This window comes from Chiroxiphia lanceolata, chromosome 9 (assembly GCF_009829145.1).
Source record: "Chiroxiphia lanceolata isolate bChiLan1 chromosome 9, bChiLan1.pri, whole genome shotgun sequence".
Lineage (NCBI taxonomy): Eukaryota > Metazoa > Chordata > Aves > Passeriformes > Pipridae > Chiroxiphia > Chiroxiphia lanceolata.
In genome coordinates this window covers 6,488,060-6,507,071 of record NC_045645.1, presented here as the reverse complement: position 1 = coordinate 6,507,071, position 19,012 = coordinate 6,488,060, and the positions used below count along the sequence as shown (strand labels likewise).

At 46.3% G+C, this 19,012-nt stretch overlaps 1 protein-coding gene across 2 annotated transcripts in view; it reads left to right on the top strand.

The window, feature by feature from the left end:
• Window positions 1–12,494: 12,494 nt before the first annotated feature.
• TRABD2B (TraB domain containing 2B) overlaps window positions 12,495–19,012 on the top strand; it is a 278,818-nt gene continuing 272,300 nt past the window's right edge. For both annotated transcript variants that reach the window (XM_032696985.1, XM_032696986.1), the window contains exons 1-2: window positions 12,495–12,806; window positions 13,240–13,800. In XM_032696985.1, coding sequence (XP_032552876.1) covers window positions 12,699–12,806; window positions 13,240–13,800 — 669 coding nt within the window. In that variant the 5' untranslated portion in view covers window positions 12,495–12,698. The remainder of the gene's footprint in view (window positions 12,807–13,239; window positions 13,801–19,012) is intronic.

The window sequence follows — 19,012 nt, the reverse complement described above, 5'->3', positions numbered from 1 at the left end:
TGGATACGAGAATAAAATGTTTTCCATACAAATTAAATTCCCAAAGAGGCACTTTCCACCAGCATTGTTTTTCGGTGGGGGCTGGGGGTGGGTGCAATAAAAAAGCAAGTCTAGAAGGCTGAACATTCCTCGATGAAGTCGTCAGGGTTTGGCCAAGAGTCCCCAAGACTCAGGGTTTAGCTCAGGCTGCTCAGAGTCACCAGTGATTGACAGGCCTTCTTGTCACAGGCCCAGGACAGCAGGTCTTGGCATGAGCACTCCTAAGACAGCTCAGAACAACTCAGCCCTTCATGTTCCTTTTATACCTCCCATCTCCTCAAAGAGGAGGTAAATTGATAAAATCCTGATTTCATTTTATTTCTGCATTAAAAACTATCTAAAAATGTCAATGACATTATATTACATGCGTAGCTCGACAGCATCCCTTTACAAACATGACTATAAAGAATACAAATGCGAAATTAAATTTACCTAAAATTATTGGGCAGAAACCCAGCCTAAAAAGTGGGTAAGGAAGGAACCCGCTCCTCCCGAGCTGTATTTACAGTACCTTTGATTTATATCAAACGTTTTAAAAAAGTATTAAAACAAAAATAATTAAGGCAAGCCAAATCCTTTCCTTGCCAGCACGCAAAGCTTGTCCGACCGGACATATTGAGACTATCAATCGGTGGTGTGTATTTATAACCCAGAGCTCAGACTACTTGGAACGACAAACGCAAACAGCCACAAAGAAGTTACTTTGTACGCTTGGCACAAACAAATCCCTGAGATGAAAAGCAGCCCGGCGTTTATTTTGGGCTAAGCTTCCTCGTCTGACGATCCACGACGTGGCACGGAAAGGGCAGTGTTACCAAAGGACACAAAAGCACATGGAGATGCATCATTAGATCAAACACAGACCAGGGTGCCAGATCTTGTTATTCTTGCTTCTTTCTTCCCAGTAGGGATGTCACTTTCCCTACGTTCTTCTCCCCAAAACCCACTGGTTTGGAGCTTGGTTGTTTGTTGGTTTTTTTTTTAAGGACCAGGCTTGTCGGCACAGCCTGAAAAGCTCTTACAGCTATAATTTAAAACTGAATTGTGTTGATTGAAAACACTGCTAGCATCTGACTGCAGACATGTCTGAAGACTTCCACATGGATAGTCGAATGAGGACTGGTGAGGACATGGTGAGATTTGCCTGAAATATTAAAGCAAGCTCTGCAGGAGCCATGATCCCCAACTGTGCACTGTGTAGGTAGCCTGGGAAATGCCCATCTAGGGATCTGGTAGATTCACTTAAACATTGAGCCACAAGAGACCTGAGCTGTGTAAGGCACAGCAAGACACTGTGGTAGTCAGTCATCCTTGAGAAGTTTCTCAGAACAGGAAGTTCATATCCAAGGCTGGAGGAAGAAATCTCAGTGGACTCCCAGTTGGCTTGATACTGATACCTCATTTATCCTCCAGCATGACCAAATCACAACCGAGGAGAATGGAAGGAGAGTGGTTAGCCAGTGAACACACAGCTTCCTGGAAGGAGAACACAGTGCCTTTTAGGAGGAGTTGGCTGAGAGAACGGCAGCGAGTTGACAGCTACCAACAGATAATGAACAGAGGTTGCAGGTGACCAGGTGCAGTTTGGTTTTAGGAAAGCTGATACATGTTGTTTCAGTTCAAAGGGAGTATCTTGCCATCTTCCATGGCTCCTTCAGGGGAGGATGTGCTCAGGCTTCTAGTTCTTATCTCCATGGACAGACATAGACACTGAGCCTCGAGTCACATTGTCCTATGCACAGATGAGGGAAACTCGGCTCTTTGATGGTACGAGGCTTCCATTCTTCTCATACCTTCATCCCCTTAGATATGTCAGGGAGCTAAAGGCATGAGAAAGTCTTAATAAAGTTTTACACTTCTAATGACACTCAGGCTTCAAAAGGAAGGTCAGAGGTGATTTGGGAGACTTTTCTCTCATTTCATATAAAAAGAAAAATATTTCTCACAGCTCCTTAAACACCAGAATAGATATGCATATATTTTTCAGTATATGGATTCAAATCCTTGGTTTCTTTGGCAAAAGGCCATTTAAATTCTCATGGATTTGTTATTGTCTGCTCTAAATTTACTACTCAGAAAGAATAATATTTCATTTGCCTTGTTTTCTGTGCCTTTAAAGAAGGTGAAAATGGATTTAAGTATTTCATTGGGCATCTTGATGAGGGCAGAGAAGGAACATAAAAAGAAGCCAAAAGGACACTTAAAGAATTGATATAAGGCTCCATCAACTATAATTCAGTTGATAAACTTAGGTCTCCTTTGCAATGAATTACAATGCCAAGAGATTTGTTCTGTAAATTCTGTCTAGAACTTGGCAACACAATTCCTAAGAAAGAAAGCAAATTCCTTGAGGACTTCAGCAATACTTTCCATCTGAATAAGCAGGGGGTTTGATCTTACTCATGTTGGTTCTTAGGCTTTTTACTACTTTACAAAAAGGAATAGGGGCAGTAGAGACAGTTCACCAGCACAGGTAGGAACGGGACCTCACACTCTTCAGTTTAGTTTCATAGGTCACAGCTCCAAGGACTTAAATCCATCAATTTAAAGCAATTTCCTGGGCAGCTCTACTTACTCCATGCTTCTTTACTATCTCCACAGCAACCTCATTTAGAGAGGACACTGCAGGGATCTTACCTCCCTGTATCATCCCCCAAATAAGGTAGGCTTGGGATTAAGAGAGCAGGACCTGGACTTCAGCAGGGGCAGAGATCCAAGTGTGCAGAAAAGTGTGCTTGGTTTTGTGTGACAGTGTAGAGTGAAATCAAAGAGTCCCGCTGTTTGTACTCTGGAGCTTCTCCAAAACTGATATTCAGACCCAGACTTGCCTCCATTTATCAAACTTATTTAGCTTGAAGAGTCTGACCATGTGGTTACCACCATATTAGTATCTGAGATATATTAAGTTTATGCTACTGAACGAATTTATGACTCGAAAGCCTGATTCTTGTCATTGGGGATCCAAGATGTGGACAGATGAAGCAATTTGCCTAGAGTCAAGAAAAGGGTGAATTACAAAGATGAAGATTAAAGCAGAACCCCTGAGTCTCATGTGGCTGGCCAGTGCCCAGGGTGATCCCCTCTCCAGTGACTGAAAGATCAGTGAACTGCTCTTTAAATGCTTCCAACATGAACTCCCCAAAACACAGCAAATGGTATTTTTCACACTTTGACTAATGAAAGCTTGGCACATGGCATGAAAAATAAAATCCTCACTGCCAGCAGTACAGATATATATAAAATGATGTTTATTTCTACAGAGCTTGTGAATAAGCAAGACATTTTTCACCCATGAAAGGCAGTTTCTGTGTGCATGTGCAAGTTAGCAACAACAACAGAAAGTGTTACTGGTGATCCCAGTGAATATCATCCCAATGAGATTCAAACAGTTGTAACTTTTAGCTTCCGAAAAGAAAGTCCCTTTTTTACTTCACCCTACAAACTTCTAGATTTATTCTGGCTATATTTCTCTGCTCTTGACAAAAATACAGACATTATTTGTCCTTTTGTTTCGTATTTAGAGACTAGCTATCATCACAGCATGTATGGAGAGAGATCCAACAAAAAGATGTGCTCAGAAAACACAGTTGCCTGCAAGATCTACTTCCACATGAAAGAAAAGCTAGTTTCTGAAAAAGTGAGGGGAGCTCATTCTTGACGAATTATGATATTGCTTTTACTGGATTCTTTTTTCCCTGCTTTCTTGGTGCCCTCCACATGACCAATGCTAACCAATGCCCAGCTCCTCATGCAGGCAGACTAACAGTGATTACACACAGAATGGGACCAACAGTACTCTACAGACACACTTCCAAAACAGACAGTATTGTCTCTTTGTCTGATGAAAACGTTTTGAAAAAAAGAGTGCACTGACAAAAAAAGCCCTGAAAACAGTAACTTCTGTGATAAACTGATATTGGGATTCTCCCACACAGATAAAAGATTGACCCAGTCACAGTCTTCCAGTCCACAGCAAACATTTGATAACCCTTTTCAGCAGAGAAGCCCTTGCAGGCATTTTAGGGACTTGCCATAGTGTGTAAGGTTTACTTCTTCTCAAGTGCAAAAGGATTAGTGGCACTATTGTAAACTTGCTTCAAAGAAACAATAGAAGAACTTTTATAGTTCTGCAATAATCAGAAGATATGTAAGTAGAGATAAGTAAGTTGTGATGTGCTTCAGCATAGCAGAGCACCAGGTTTTATTTGATTAATCCTTCCCTACAGCTTGCAATGGATATACAGAGTGTGATTTCAGAGCTTTTCAGAAGTAGCTTCAAAGTACAATCTGAGTATCACAGATTCAATCAGGCACAGCTGGATCTCAAATATATAAGCCACTTCGAGTTGCACATGAGGAGGGAAAGGGGAAGATTACCATGACCTGAAATGTTAAAGCATCTTCCACATGATTAAGTGCATTTACATGTTCTACTCCAACCAGCAGAAATTGTTTCCAGGCAACAGAAAGAAATCAGTAGGACTCCACACTAGGTATGTGGGTGTACAACATACATATGCACTGCTCCTCACCTGAGGCTTCCTAAAAATAGGCCAAAATCACGTTTGGTGATTTGGACAGAGAACTGGCAGTGTTACAAGAAAATTACAGGTATTGAAAAGGCTCCCTGTCATTTTCCTCCTGTGGGAGAGGACAAGGGATACAGCATGGGGACAGGTAGGATTCCCTTCTAACAACCTCAACCAAATTTCCACATTAGAGGCAGCCAAATTTCTCATGTAGCAGGTCCCCTAGAATACTACGAGAGGGAAGCACATATTGCCTTGCAGAGCCCCCAGTAGCCCATTTCTCAGAAAACACTGTCACAGGCCACGTTGAAATGGAGAGAGACCATCCCCATGACGACCCTGCAAAGGCATAAACTTCCAGCCTCATGGTTTCTCAGCACCACTAGCAGTTCTGCCCAAAGCAGAGTCCTCCTCCTCCATCTTACTTACTTGGAAAGTAATTCTATAACTTTGTAGGCAAATCTATTATTCACCCTTTTTAAAGTACTTGGGATAACTTGGAAGGACTCACCAAATGTTTGCACACAGGTCCACAAGAACAAGAGGGTGTTTTGTACTGGATCTCTATTAAAAACCAGTGATGCAGGTGACCTGAACCAAAAAGGCTTCTAGTGGCCAAGCAAAAGGCAGTCAAGCAATATCTATCACTTCTTTCTACACTAACTGGTAAACTGCTACAGTCTTGACCACACTCTCACTCAGGAAGGGTTGTGGAGTTGAATACACCCTTGGAAGTGTTACCCGTGCTTGACTTGAAACAGGAGGGATTCTGAATGACCCTTCTCTGAATGCATGAAAGCTTTCTAGTGAAACTTGGCAGCTGAAGAGTTTTATTGCCTTCATGGGAAGACCACCTTGGCCACCTCTGACAAACTCTATGGCTCAGAAAGGTAAAATGGCTGCTGTTAGAAGAGCTTTCCCAGAATCCACCTGAAGGCCCAATAATCCACTCAGGAAAATGGGTGCAGCACATGAAGAAACCACCTGAGCTATACTTGCTGATGCATTAAATATCCACTGCGGGAAAATTTTTAAAAAGAGACTAGATTGGTAGGGAAGAAGATAGCTAACTTTCAGAGGAGACCTTTCCAAGCACCTTACACCACAGCACTATCCAGGAATAATATGGGAAAGAATAATTTGGGCACAAGATAGATGAAATTAAGTCAGTGGCTGTTACTGAGTGCTAGCCCTAGGCCCCACTCCTAAGTGAGATGGACATCTGGTTGGGATAGTGGAAGTCCAGCCGACCCAACTCTGGTTAGACTGGATGAAATCCCTTCTAAACATACTTGTCTGAGATTCATGAAACCCAATATACAGACCCATATGGCATTTTGAGATTATGGAAGTTCAGATCCTGGCCAATTTCTATTGTTCAGCTCACAAAACACTGAGATAAATAATGGAAAATGCTTCAGCTGCTATTTATTTAGGGCACTTTTGCCATGTGACATCAGAAAATATTCCATGGTGGAATTTATTAACATAAAAATGGACTTGGTGAGACTTTGTGATCTATTAAACTTCCAGCTAACTAGACTTTTGTTTATCCAATCGACAGATGTTGTTTTTCCGAACTGGTTATGTTGATTTGCAGTACTGAAGTGGTTACTGGAAAACAGGACCGTGAGTTTAATAAGGAGCAGGCCCACACACATGCAACAAATGTGAGCCACATTCTACCAGCTCCAAAAGAAAAAAAAAACAAAACCAGCAGGTTTTACACCAAATTACCAAAATATTGGCACATTTTGCATGACCATCATGTGTTCCAAGCCACTGGAACAGGAATGCTGTTGGTAAATGAGCCACTTCAGACACATACACAATGTTACTGGATTTGCCTGGAATATTCTGCTCCAGGTTAGGAGGACAGCCCCCCATAGACTCCTCTTTCAGAAGTGCTGTCTTGGAGGGCCGTTTTAGCTGCTTTATAATAAAGACTCATCCCACTTAGAAAACCCCTCTGAGGCTTCTCATTAATAAATGCCAATGAACATAATATGATACCCAGGTTGTAGAAATCAATGGCAATCTAGAAACCAGGAAAAGAAAACATACTGGATGACAATAAGGAGTGGAGCATTTAGAGGACTCTTGAGCAGCTGAACTCCCAATCACTCTCCAAACATGAAAGAGGTTTCAACTGTTTATGAAATTAAGTGGAGCTTCTGGAACTGCACACTGAACTATGCTGAACAGGAAGAAATCTCTTTGCTTATTAGGCCTCAAGGAGGTAATCTATTGTGCTATAGAAACAGCTACAGCCTTTGCTATGCAGCAAGGAGATTACTGCTGTTCAGGTGGATGAGTGGCTTTCAGATTTTTTTTTCACAGTCTCTTTGATTTAATATGTTTTGGGAATGGAACAGCAATGTTCTGCTTAAGTTGCAGGCAGAAGTTCTTGAAAAGATGAGATCCACCACGCTTGTAGTAGAAGGACATCAGAGAAGGACAGGCTTCCGCCTGCATGGGCTCAAATCCAGAGTATCTTTGAGAAGATGGGAAAAAGAACTGAAAAGCATATAATGGAGCATTAATAGCACTCACCTATCCCATCATTTTGTGTGCATGTATGTATATATACATATATATATATACAAACATAGTAAGAGATATAAACAGGCACACATCACTACATACACCTTCTTAGAGGTGTGCATAGGTAATATTATATACATACACAAGCGCAGACTAAACTTTATACAGAGGGAGAATGCATTCCAGAGTCTGACACTGGGAAGGGTTTTCTTCAGCTATTTACACGCCTAGTCTCAGGCAGGATGTGGTCTGTCATTGCAGAGGCCACAGCACAAGGTGAGATTTTGCAAAATGTAATACAAGCTATTAATGCTGGTTGGCCTGCAAAATTCATACCTAGTCCTTAGGAGGGAGGATGTCAGCATTGAGAGGGGATTTACTTCAAGAACGAGATCGCTTGTTTCTGGAATGCTGAGACAAAAGACACCGAATTGGACACAGGAGGACAAGCAGGCAAGGCAATATAAGACTGACTACAGTGACTACATTGTATCGATTGCAACGCCCACAAGGAAAAAAAGATGCGAAACATTAAAACAGTTGTGATAATTCAGCGGTTTCAGTGTGACAGCCCTAAGTAGCAGAGCCTTGTTCTACTGACAACTGCATGTTTCAAATCATGAATTGCACGGCTGAGCAGCGTTATATGTGACTGCAACAGCTAACATCAAAATCAGTCTTCTACAGGAAAATCTATTTGCCAGACACATCACAGCACAGGTGTCACGGCAAGTAACAAGTCATGGCATGACAGCTAACAGTGCTTAGTATTTTTTGAGTCCAGGAGAGCTACACGTCATGCCACCTGTGCATAAGAGAGCAGAGAAATCTAATTAGGATCCTTAATTGGACCTGAGCAACCTGATCTAACATTGTAATTAACCCAGCTCAGAGTGAGGGCAGTTGGACCAGAGCCCTCAGGAAGTCCCTTCCAACCTGAATTATTGTGTGATCTATAGCATACAAAATATTGCCTTCTCTGGTGGGAGTAGAAGACACCTTCAGCTTCATTCATGGAAGAAGGAAAAGCTGGGTTCTTACTCGTTCAGTTTTGACACAGGACAGGTTTTGGGAAGGTCAGTGGGTCAGCCAGAATTCCTTGCTGTGGGAAAGGCATAAGAAATGTAGAGACTGAAATCCAGTGGGTGCCTTGAAATTCTTCAAAAGAGAGCACACCATGGCAGAGACAGGAAAATACTGATACAGCACAGGCCAGCAATACAATGTTTTTCCTGAGAGGAAGGTGAGAGGAGTGGAAGAGACAAAAGGGTAGTTAGCCCTGTGAGGAGCATGTTCTGTTAAAAAAATGGTACATTTCCTCACATACAAATACTGATCCCTCACAAGCTGTTTCCTCTCAAATCTAGTAATCTTCTTTACCTGTTGGAAACTCGCTGTAATTACAAGTTCCAGTGCCAGTTTCTCATTAACAAAGAAATTTGCCCTCTATTACAAGGGGTTTTGTTTTGCCTCATTAAAGATATTGTTCAAGCCTCCACAAATATGTTTTGTACCCACACAGGCTCCTTATTGAATCTGGCTGTCTTCACTTCCTGTTTTAGCACAACTCACTTGGTAAGTTGTTGCCTCACCACACCCCCAAAGTGGTTGCCTTTAAGTAGTTGGTGAAATGCTTAATATTCATTTAGTAAAGCTCTTTGAAGTTGATACCTGATGTAAATATCAGCTAACACTATTTATTATGCTTCAAAAAAATAATATGGCTTTTGTAAGATTAAAAGCCAATTCCCCCATTAGTTTTCTTAAAATTTGTTAAATCAAAATAATGCAATCTTCCCTTTGCAGTTTAGCCCTCTTATCTCTTCACAGTTTTTAATAGTCAGTATTTCCCATCTGATTACTGCTCATCACATTGTTATACTGCTTTTACAGCCTTGGGCTTTTTTACAAAGCTTCTCTATTACTCCAGATAGGCACAAACCAGTAGCAGGTAGGGAGCAATCCACATTTTCCAAAGATCAGAACCATTATTTAATGTTTTTGTAAATATTTACTTTAGAAGCAGGCTAAATGTTACTTAAGATTTGTTCTAAAACTGATGTGTTTAAAAGTAAAAAATCACGGGGACATATGGAACTCATCTGAAGGAGAAAAAAAATGTTACAATTACACAGAAGAATTAATTTCCTTACTGTTACCAAAGAGCTGTCTTCATAAAACTTGTGGCATGCTTTTGTGTCTTAGGTGGAACATCATGATACATATTATGTGGTTTGTGGTCTACTCTTCCTACTGCCTGAAGCTCTGGCTGCAGTTTCCCCAACCTGACTGTCCCACCAAATCGGCACACACCCTCATCGTGCTCCCACTGGGATTTCTGTTCCTGTTCTGCCCTTTTTTTTTTTTCTTCCCCTTCTTCTTAGTCATCTTACCCACAAGCAGCATAAATCAAGGCGAGGACGTGTTTTCACAGCTAGGCAGTTCTTGCAACATCAGGGCTGAGTTCAGGGAAATGGTTGGAAAACTTGCTATACCCACACACACACACACACACACCTGCCTTTTGGCTCATGGAAGACGAGCACGGTGCCAAAGATGTTTGTTTATTCTTGCCCCTGGTGCTTTGATATGTACACCACGGATGAGGGTAATCGCCTCCCTCACAGCGCAGCACGCGGGACTGAGCAGGGCCTCACATCTCCTCACAGACCTCCCAGGCGTCTTCTCCATCACACCAGGTGATGGGTCACATCACTGGTGATGTCCATACCAGCCTTCTGATGTCCACACCAGCCCCTCTGTTCTTTCACTACTTTGGAAGAGATTTGAGAAAGAGCTAGGGAAAGGGTGGACCAGTTCAAAGCCACTAAGCCAGGCAAGTGCAGCCATGTGTCTTTGGAAGTGGTTCTTGCTGAACACAAGGACAGTTTGACCCAGTTGTGAGCAAATGCAGCAGATCGCCATGCTACAGTGTCACGACAAAATCAAGCCTGTAGCTTTTATATGGTTTGTGTAAGCTTAGGGAAAAGCAATAGGATACTGTGTTATGACTGGACTTAGCCCTTGTGGTATCACATCTGCTGGGATTTGGACCACACAAGCCTTCCTGCTTTGGACTTTGTTTCAGGTGTGGGCACAGCCACCTACATTGACCGTGCAGCACCTCGCACACTTGGGGTAGGTGGCCTGGGAGCAAGTGCTGGGGCACATTTGTGAGAAAGGTGGGGTTGCTGGAGAGAGAGAGAGATGGCGTGGGCACATGCAGCCAGGCCCTGCCTCCCGGTCCTCGTGGGGATGTGTCATCACAGCAGCAATGCCGAGGAGGCGAGCTGAGAGGCCGGGCCCAGTGTCGTGTCTCCCAGGGGCAGATGGGGTGGGGAGGGCACCTGAGAGCTTGCTGCCTACAGAGCAATGCAAACACCTGCTGTCAATCTGCATCCCAACAGCATGGAACCACAGGTGACTCCAGGTCCCCACCACCAATATAGCCATGACTCAGCTGACCATCCTGTGCTGCAGTGATAGGATGTCTTGTGTGCAAAGAAACACTAAGAAACTGCCTCTTTCTGTCCTTCTGTCTTTCCCTTACCTGAACCTCATCCTTCAGGGTAGAACCAGAAAACTGAATATTTCTTTAAAATATTAAAGAACTAGAAACACTATGAGGAAAACCCAATGCCCTGCTCCTTTGCTTGATTTTTACCTGTCTGGAAGATCTGAAAGGAGAGAGAAGAGGATGAGTGTCCTCACTTAGAAAGGAGCTGCTGTTTCCGACACTGTAGTTGGGAGAACGCTCTCCCGTCAGGAGCAGAGTGCAGGGGATGCACACACAGTGGTTCAGAAGTCCCTTCAAGCAGCCTGGTAGTTCCATTTGTTCATCAGTCACCACAGCAAGTGGTGTCTTTCCCAGTCTTCCCAGGGCTGTCAGGAAGCTACTTTTACAGCCAGCTGGGCCCGAGTCTCACACTGGCTTTGGCAAAATCCTGCTGGCTCCACTCCAAGTTTTGCCAGAGCAAGAACCCTGCCTCACAACTGGATTTCATCATGCAAACTTTGGTAGTTTTGATTGTTCTCAATATAGTGAGAAACTTTTCGATTTTGGAAAGTGTTCCCAGCCTGGGAGGTGATGGGAAAGCCATGACACAGATCAGCTCTGCTGTGCGCACAGCACACAGTCTGAAGGGTGATGGAGATGCCCAGGGCTGGGCAATGTCCTGCAGGAAGAATGGGCTGCATCTGGCACCCTGATCCCCATCCCTGCCCTGAATGGATCCAGAGGCAGGAGGTCCTGCCTGTGGTGGTGACACGCACTGTCAGCCCGCCCTCTGCTCGGAAACATGGGACACCTGGGAGGTGGAGTGATTGGAGGTGCTGAAGCACCTGCTGAAACAACTTCCAGGGAGCTCCAGACCCTCAGGGATCCTAGACGTGCTCCTATCACCAAGAACCACCTCAGATCTTGTTGCTGAGGCTTTTTAGTCCAAGCGGGAGCTGCATCACTAACGGTGCATGTTTGGAAACTGGCAGGAGTTTCCTTCCTTCCACCCTCCCGTGAGGCTGGGGAGGCGGGGGACGCCCCTGGGGTGGGCGAGGACGGCTGAGGTCCGGGGTACGGTGCTGCCCGCGCCATGCAGTGACCACGTCCTTGGCCCGCCCTCCACGCCGGGCTCGGAGGGGCCGGGGAAGGCGGCGCCTGCCGGGACATGTCGCTTCACGCCGGGAGCCGCGCGGGTCAGCGCGGCCTGAGAAGGCTGAGCGGGGGCGCCGCGGGGCATCCCCCGGCGAGCAGGCTGCCCTCGCTACAGCCTGTCCGAGCGACTCTGCCACATTTACTGAGTTCGGGGAACGTGTCGGAACGCGGCGATGCCGGGGGTTTAACGCAGGTGCCGCCGGCCGGGCGGGCGAGGCGGAGGCGCCGCCGCCCCTCCTGAGGCGCGGCCGCTGGGGCGCCATCGCCCCCTGGCGGCGGGCGCGGGCGGCCCGGGCCGGGCTGCGCGGAACTTTCCGCCCGAGCGCGGGTCCGGCCCCCGCAGCGCGGAGCGGGGAGCGCGGGGCGCTGCCGCCGGCCCGCAGAGAGCACCGCCCGCCTTCCCCCGCCGCGCCGCCGGAGCCCCTCTGGGCCGCCGGATTTAAACTGAAAAGAAAGAAAGAAAAAAAAAAATTCTTGTGTTTAAACTTTTTTTTTTTTTTTTTTTTTTAAATTTTCTGGCTGTTCCTCCACCCGCCCTCCCCGCTCTCCGCTCTCCTCCCAACCTCCTCCCGAAGCGGCGGGGCGGGAAGGAGCGTCTCCGGTCTGCAACACCAAAGCATGGCGGAGGCTGGCGATGAGAACCGTCCTCCTCTAAGCATCCAGCGCCTCTGACAAGCCCGGAGCCAAAGGGGGTGGGGGTGGGAAAGGGCGGGAGGGGGGAGAGCATGGGAGGGAGGGGGCGGCCAGTCCTTCCCCCTGCACTTGTCAGATGCAGATGGGACTGGCAAAGTTTGTTTGAATAAAAAAAAAAAAAAAAAGGGCTTAAAAAAAAAGGGGAAGAGCAGGAGGAGGGGGAGGGAAAAAAAAAAAAAAGATCCTAGAAATCCAAAAAGGCTCATCTGGGAAAGAGAGAGAGGAGAGCGAGAGGAAGCGGGATGCAACTCAACCTGACGCTGATCTGCTTCGTCTTCGGGGGGTTCCTGCCCGACGCCGCGGCCCGGCGGGAGCAGATGGACACGGGGCAGTGCGACCTGCCCCGCTCGGTGAGCCGGGCCGGGCCGGGCCGGGGGCGCGCCCGCCGGCGGGGGATGCGCGGGGGCGCGCGGGGGCGCGGGCGGGGCGGGGGGCGCGCGGGGGGACCCCCCCCTTTCCTTTCCCCCGCGCCGCGCACGCGGGCGCGCGTGGCCCCGCAGGTGTGGCGGAGCTGCCCCGCGTGTGCCCCGCGCGGGGCCCCGCGCCGGGAGCGCGGCCGGAGGGATGCGGGGCCGCGCGGGGGAGGGCGGCGGGTCACGGCGGGGCTCAGCCCCACGCGGGCCTCTGGGCGCCCGTGGGCTCTGCTTCGCTGGGGCTCGTGCAAGGACACGGGGGAGCGGGATCCCCGCTCCTCCTGCCCTGCGGGCAGACCCGCGGGTGGCATCGCTGTCTCCTGCCCTTCCGCCCCTCCATCTCTGACCGGCCCCGCTGTCCTCCCCGCAGCAAGGAGAGCTCAACTCCTTCCTCTGGACCATTCGCCGCGACCCCCCCGCCTATCTCTTCGGCACCATCCACGTGCCCTACACGCGAGTTTGGGACTTCATCCCTGACAACTCCAAGGCCGCCTTCCAGGCCAGCTCCAGCGTCTACTTCGAGCTGGACCTCACGGACCCCTACACCATCTCTGGGCTGGCCAGCTGCCAGATGTTGCCCCACGGAGAGAACCTGCAGGACGTGCTGCCCCGGGAGCTGTACCGCCGCCTCAAGCGCCACCTGGACTACATCAAGCTGATGCTGCCCCACTGGATGACCCCGGACCAGCGAGGCAAAGGGCTCTACGCCGACTACCTCTTCAATGCCATCGCCGGCAACTGGGAGCGCAAGAGGCCCGTCTGGGTGATGCTCATGGTGAACTCCTTGACGGAGACGGACATCCGCTCCAGAGGGGTGCCAGTGCTCGATCTCTACCTCGCCCAGGAGGCTGAGAGGATGAAGAAGAAGACAGGAGCTGTGGAGCGGGTGGAGGAGCAGTGTCACCCGCTGAATGGGCTCAACTTCTCCCAGGTAAGGAGGCTTCTGGGCCTCGTGTCTTATCTCAGGACGTGGGGGGCATTCTCCTGGCGTTTCCATCAGTTGATGGGGGTGAACCCCGAGCCTGTTGCAGTGGGGTGGTCACTCATGGGCCTCAGCAGCCTTTGTGTTGGGCTGCCCACTCTCCATCACACCGATCCGTGCTGCCTGCGGAAAACCCGCGATGTGCGCAGTGTGTGTATCATGAGTATAATTTACTTGAGAGGCAGATGTCCGGGGTGTAAATGTGTGTGCCTGCTGTCTTGCCACTTGTGAGGGGAAACTTCCATGCCTCCAGTCCTGTCCCGGAGCTGGGTGAAAAGGGCTTTTTTTGTTTGTTTGTTTTGAAGTAAAGCAGCTCTGTGGTACTTGTCAGGAAGAGGATGAAGCATGAACAATGAAAATAGAAATTTCGACATTGCTCAGAATGATTTAAGTACACGCAAACTGTCTTTTCAGTGGTCACTCTGGGTCAAAACAAAGTGGCTTACGGTTGCCCTCATGTACTGGGGGAAATTAAGTGTGTAATATGCATCATTTTTTTTTCATTTTAGAGCAGGTAAAGTTCAGCAAAAAGAAAGGGACGTAGGTTAAGAAACAAAAGTTATTGGTGTAACTGGACTCCGGAATTCTTTCAGTGGATTTAGCTTTAAAAAACCAAATAGTAAGCCATGAGATCTATTTCATTTCAGTGGATTAATCAGGAACACAGTAACAGCTATTGACTTTGCTTTGTGGAACTGTTTATGTGAAATCAGATTTACTAGAAATTGAGGAAATGAATGTGTGTGGAAGAAAACAAATAATCCAGGGGCGATTTAAGATGGTGTCAGTTACTGCTATGATATTTCGTTTTTAACTTGCTTTTTGTCATTAGTTTGGGATCAACCTATTTCCAGCCTTATCTTACTGTCCTAGTTAGACCAAAAAAATTCTTGGTGATGTGGGAATAAGGATTAAAGGACTGATCTTTGGTGTGATTAAAATGTCCTTAGAGTGCCTTCACCCCCTGCTCTCCTGAAGTCTAGTGGGAACTATTTTAAGGGGGAAAAAGTCTGGCTTTCACTAACATTTGGTTCATCCAATATTTCAACAAGGCGTCTAACTCTGCATGCAGCCTTCAGAGGAGAAGATTGGTTACATACTCTTTTGGAGGAATTTTTTTGTTTATCAAGAAAAATAATTACGAGAAAGTCCCTCAGGCCTTTTACATTAATTAACACACATCCAAAACAGGGAATTCGTTTTTCCCTCTTCTGTCTGAAAGGTTTAAGTGCCTATCCTCTCTGTTCAACCCCTTCTTTAGGATGAGGTAAAAATAATTAGCCATTCCAGACATCCAGTAGTGTTTGGTTGTATTGGGTCAAAAATGGCAGTTAGAATCAAGCACATGAAAACACTTGGTTAAAAATGTACCACTTGGAAGCCTTTTAAACGTGAATCATATTACATTTTTTTCTTTTTAGAGAGAGAGAGAGTGACAAAGAAAGAAAAAGGGACAGACTACGAAACTCACTGCTAGACTACGAAACTCACTGCTACTTTTACCATAATTGTTTTTCTCTCCAAGTTTTAAATAGAAACAAAGTATTTCCCTTCTTTTTGTCATAATAGTAATCTAAAAAAGAACAGCAAAGGTACTACTGCTATTGGCAAGTAAAGGACAATCATTCAAAACATTTGTGCTGATTAAAAAAATACGCTGCATTTTAATTGTTTAAGAGAATTGACAAGGTTGCTAAAATAGGTCAGTGTTCAGGAGGATTTTCCCTAGATTGAAACTTTTTCTGGGAACAAGGCCACCAGAACAACAGGAGACAAAATTAAACGAAGCAAACCAGATATTTATTTTCTTGCTTCCTCTAGATTTCATGCATCCTGACACCTGGCTAGTTGTTTAACAATAGTAATTTGTAATGTTATCACATCGTCTGGCAGTCCTACTGCTAGGTGTATTACTGTGCTAATTTAGTGGAGTGGATTACTATTGCGAGGTTACACCTCCCAATTTCAGGTTTTGTAGCCATCCTTAAGCAACACGTAATTAAAACACACTAAAATGGAAATTAGAAATTGAACAGCTTTCGTCTCATAGGGTGTTTGCACGGTTTGATGAGAACATCTGTGATAAATTACAGTCCCAAATCTGCTAAGGGCATCAGTGGTTTCTTACCTGTTTTCAGCATTACTGTTACGGGAATACCGCACATTATTTCTGCATTCAGAATTCAGGTTTTAAAACTGTGCTTCGCTGAATCATGTCAGTGCTTTTGTTTCCCACGTCCCCAAAGTCCAGTATTTTTGCCCTAAACAAATTAAAAAAAAAAAGGGAAAAAAAAAAGCTTTTTTCCCCTACTTCTTCCCCTCAAAGGCAGCTTTGTGCTACTGCAAATATTTAATCTGACTACATGCACCAAATCTGTTAATCTGATACCATGAGGAGGAGGAAATCTAGGAGTGGTCCCGGTGAGGAACTTGGTTTTGATCTGCTCTGAAAGAAAGTGGATACACTTGCATTTTTGACCAGGAACAATCTTTGAAACGTTCTTTGCGTGGCTTTGAAATGTTGATTGTCTTAGCCGGATAAAAAGATTAAGGTGGCTCATATAATTAGCTGCTTCCTGGAGAGCCAGCTCTTGCAGGTAGAGCGGGACACATTGTTTTCTATTGTATACCCTGAAACCTTGTAGTTTGATGCTTTGCTCCCCCTGAAATCTCTGCAGCATTTCCTGACAGTCTTCCACACCAGCATCACTCACACGACCTTGCTGACCAGCCGCTCTCCTGCTTGGATCCTGGAGGGAGTGTTATCCCACCCCCAGGGACTCTGGCAGCAGCTGCTCACACAGTCTGGGCCCCAGGGAATGGTATAGCTGGTGTCAAGGTGTCTGAATCCCAGCAGAAGGCTGTGTTGGGAGCCTGGCAGCAGGGGAATTCAGATCAGGTTTGGGTCAGGTTGAAATTTCACCTGCTGTTTGAAGTTTCAGGGTTTTCAAGGAAGGTGGGACAGAAAGAACTGAGGCAATGCAAAGAAGAGGAAGCAGACAACTCTGACAGCGCTGATGGTTATTTACAGAGTGGCCAGAAAAGGGCAAAATCAGGTTGGCCAGCACTGAGAACTGGTGAGGGGCAGATGTCATTCAGGGCCTTCTCTTGGAGTCCTGGCAGAAGCTCGGCAGCCAACGCCATGAGTGGCTGTGAGGACTTGTCCATGTGTCTGCTGAGGGCCAGCTGGGTATAGGGCTAAACTTTCCCTCCTCTTTGCAACTGTCATGTGGGTCTGTGATGGGGAAGCTCTCCCCAGGCTGACATATGTTGTTGGAGTAAAGGAGAATGGCGACAGTGACTCCTGCAGCTGTTCAGGTCTGTGGCATCCACGCTGATGGCCCAGGGCTCTAGTGGGACCCCCACCACCCCTCAGTGAATGCCCTCGGGCAGCAGTGGGTCCCCACTAAAGGTCTGTGTGGTCAGCAAGGGGAAGGTCTTACTCCTCTACTCAAAACACTGTTCCCTGGGGAGGTGGGTGGCAGCTCTTGCTTGTGTTTGATCCTGTTTCTCAGGAGCATCCCCAGCCTGAGACAGTGTTCATATCCCTTCCTCCAGGTTAAAAGTAAAGTCCCTCTCCCATCCCATCCCATCCTGAGCTTGCTCTCCTCAGGGACTGTCTGCATTCAGCTCATGCCAGATGCCCTGAATCCCAAGGTTCATAAGGGGGATTTTGTGTCAGGGCCCAAATTCATCCCAGCCTGTTGTGGGGGATGCTGTCAGGCTGGGGAGGAGCTGCCAGCACTCCCTTTTCTCCCCCTTGGTTGTTTAGGGCTTGCGAGGCCCCGACTCCAGTCTCCTCTGGCTGGTATAATTTCCAACTGCAGGGGGAGATGTTAAATATCAAACCGGTGTTGATTGGATCAGAGACGGCCTGAAATAAAGAAACCTCAGACTGTGCCAGATTAAACTTCACACTTCACCATTCTCCCCCTTTCATTTCTTTGCCGCCTCATTCTCTGCACAAATAAACCTCGTCTCCCCCGCTTTCTACCAATGAGACAGCATTCATGAGGCAGGAATGACTTTGTTAACAAAATCAGTCTTCATTTCCCAGGTCCTGCTGTTCCATCAAACCCTGGGACATGGCAGCTTTGATTACTCTGGTGATAGGATTAGAGGGGGAACAAGTGCTGGTTAATAAAAGGCCGATGGGTGGTCCATCATGTTTGGTCACTGACAGATCTGCAGCCTCGAAGCTGGACCTTCAGTGGCAAACAGTAATATACATAGTAATGTATAGACAGGGCCACGTCCTGGACTCTCTGTTCAATCTCCCCTTCCCCTTGAAAAATTAAACGTTTCTGTGATCACAAAGCTGGGTTCTCTGAGCTGACAGGATGGGTATAACTGACTTCAAGGGAGATTTGCCTGTTTATACTAATGAAAGATCCAGGCTCAAAGTTTTCTGAACCGAATTAAGGGGCTCAGTTTCAGAGCTACTTGGCTTTTGATAGTGTGTGTAGTTTATATGAGGGAATATTACTGAATTTTTTTTTTAGTGTTTTTTTAAATAAAAGTGTTTTTTGCCTAATAGAAATGGCACCTTTTTGCTTTTAAAAAATTTCAGGCTTTTGGAAGAGAGCAGGAGTCATAAAAAATAGCTTAGCATCATCTGTTTTGATTGCTGAGTGTTGTTGAAAGAAATGTTGTTAAAAGGTTTGATTATACATAGTTATACATAGTGCACATAGTTTTCAGTTTGTTGGCTTTTCTTTAACTATCAGTCCCTTCATTCCCCTGCACCTCAGGGTAAAAAAAATCCCCCAGCAAAATTAACCTTGGGGTAGAAATTCATACAGCAGAAATAGAAATCCTTCCATTTAACTCACTTTGTATACTCGTGGAGCTGCTTTACATCTTCACCAGGGGAACTGTTGAGGGTGAAACTATGCAGGTATTAAAACTACAGTAGTCCCAGTAACACCTGAAAGGATCAGCAGCTGACGTTTTATAGCTGTAACTAACTGTACGTGTTGCTCTTTACAGCCAGTTACTGTGTGCTTCTTCACAACAGCCCCCTTGGAAGGCCCACCCTGGCATTTGATGCCTATTAAGAAAACAGCCAGTCAGTTAACGATGGCTCAAGGGGCAGCTGGCAATTCATCTATTGTATTTATTGTGTATATAACTGCCAGAAGTGTTTGTACAACAGGTTAGG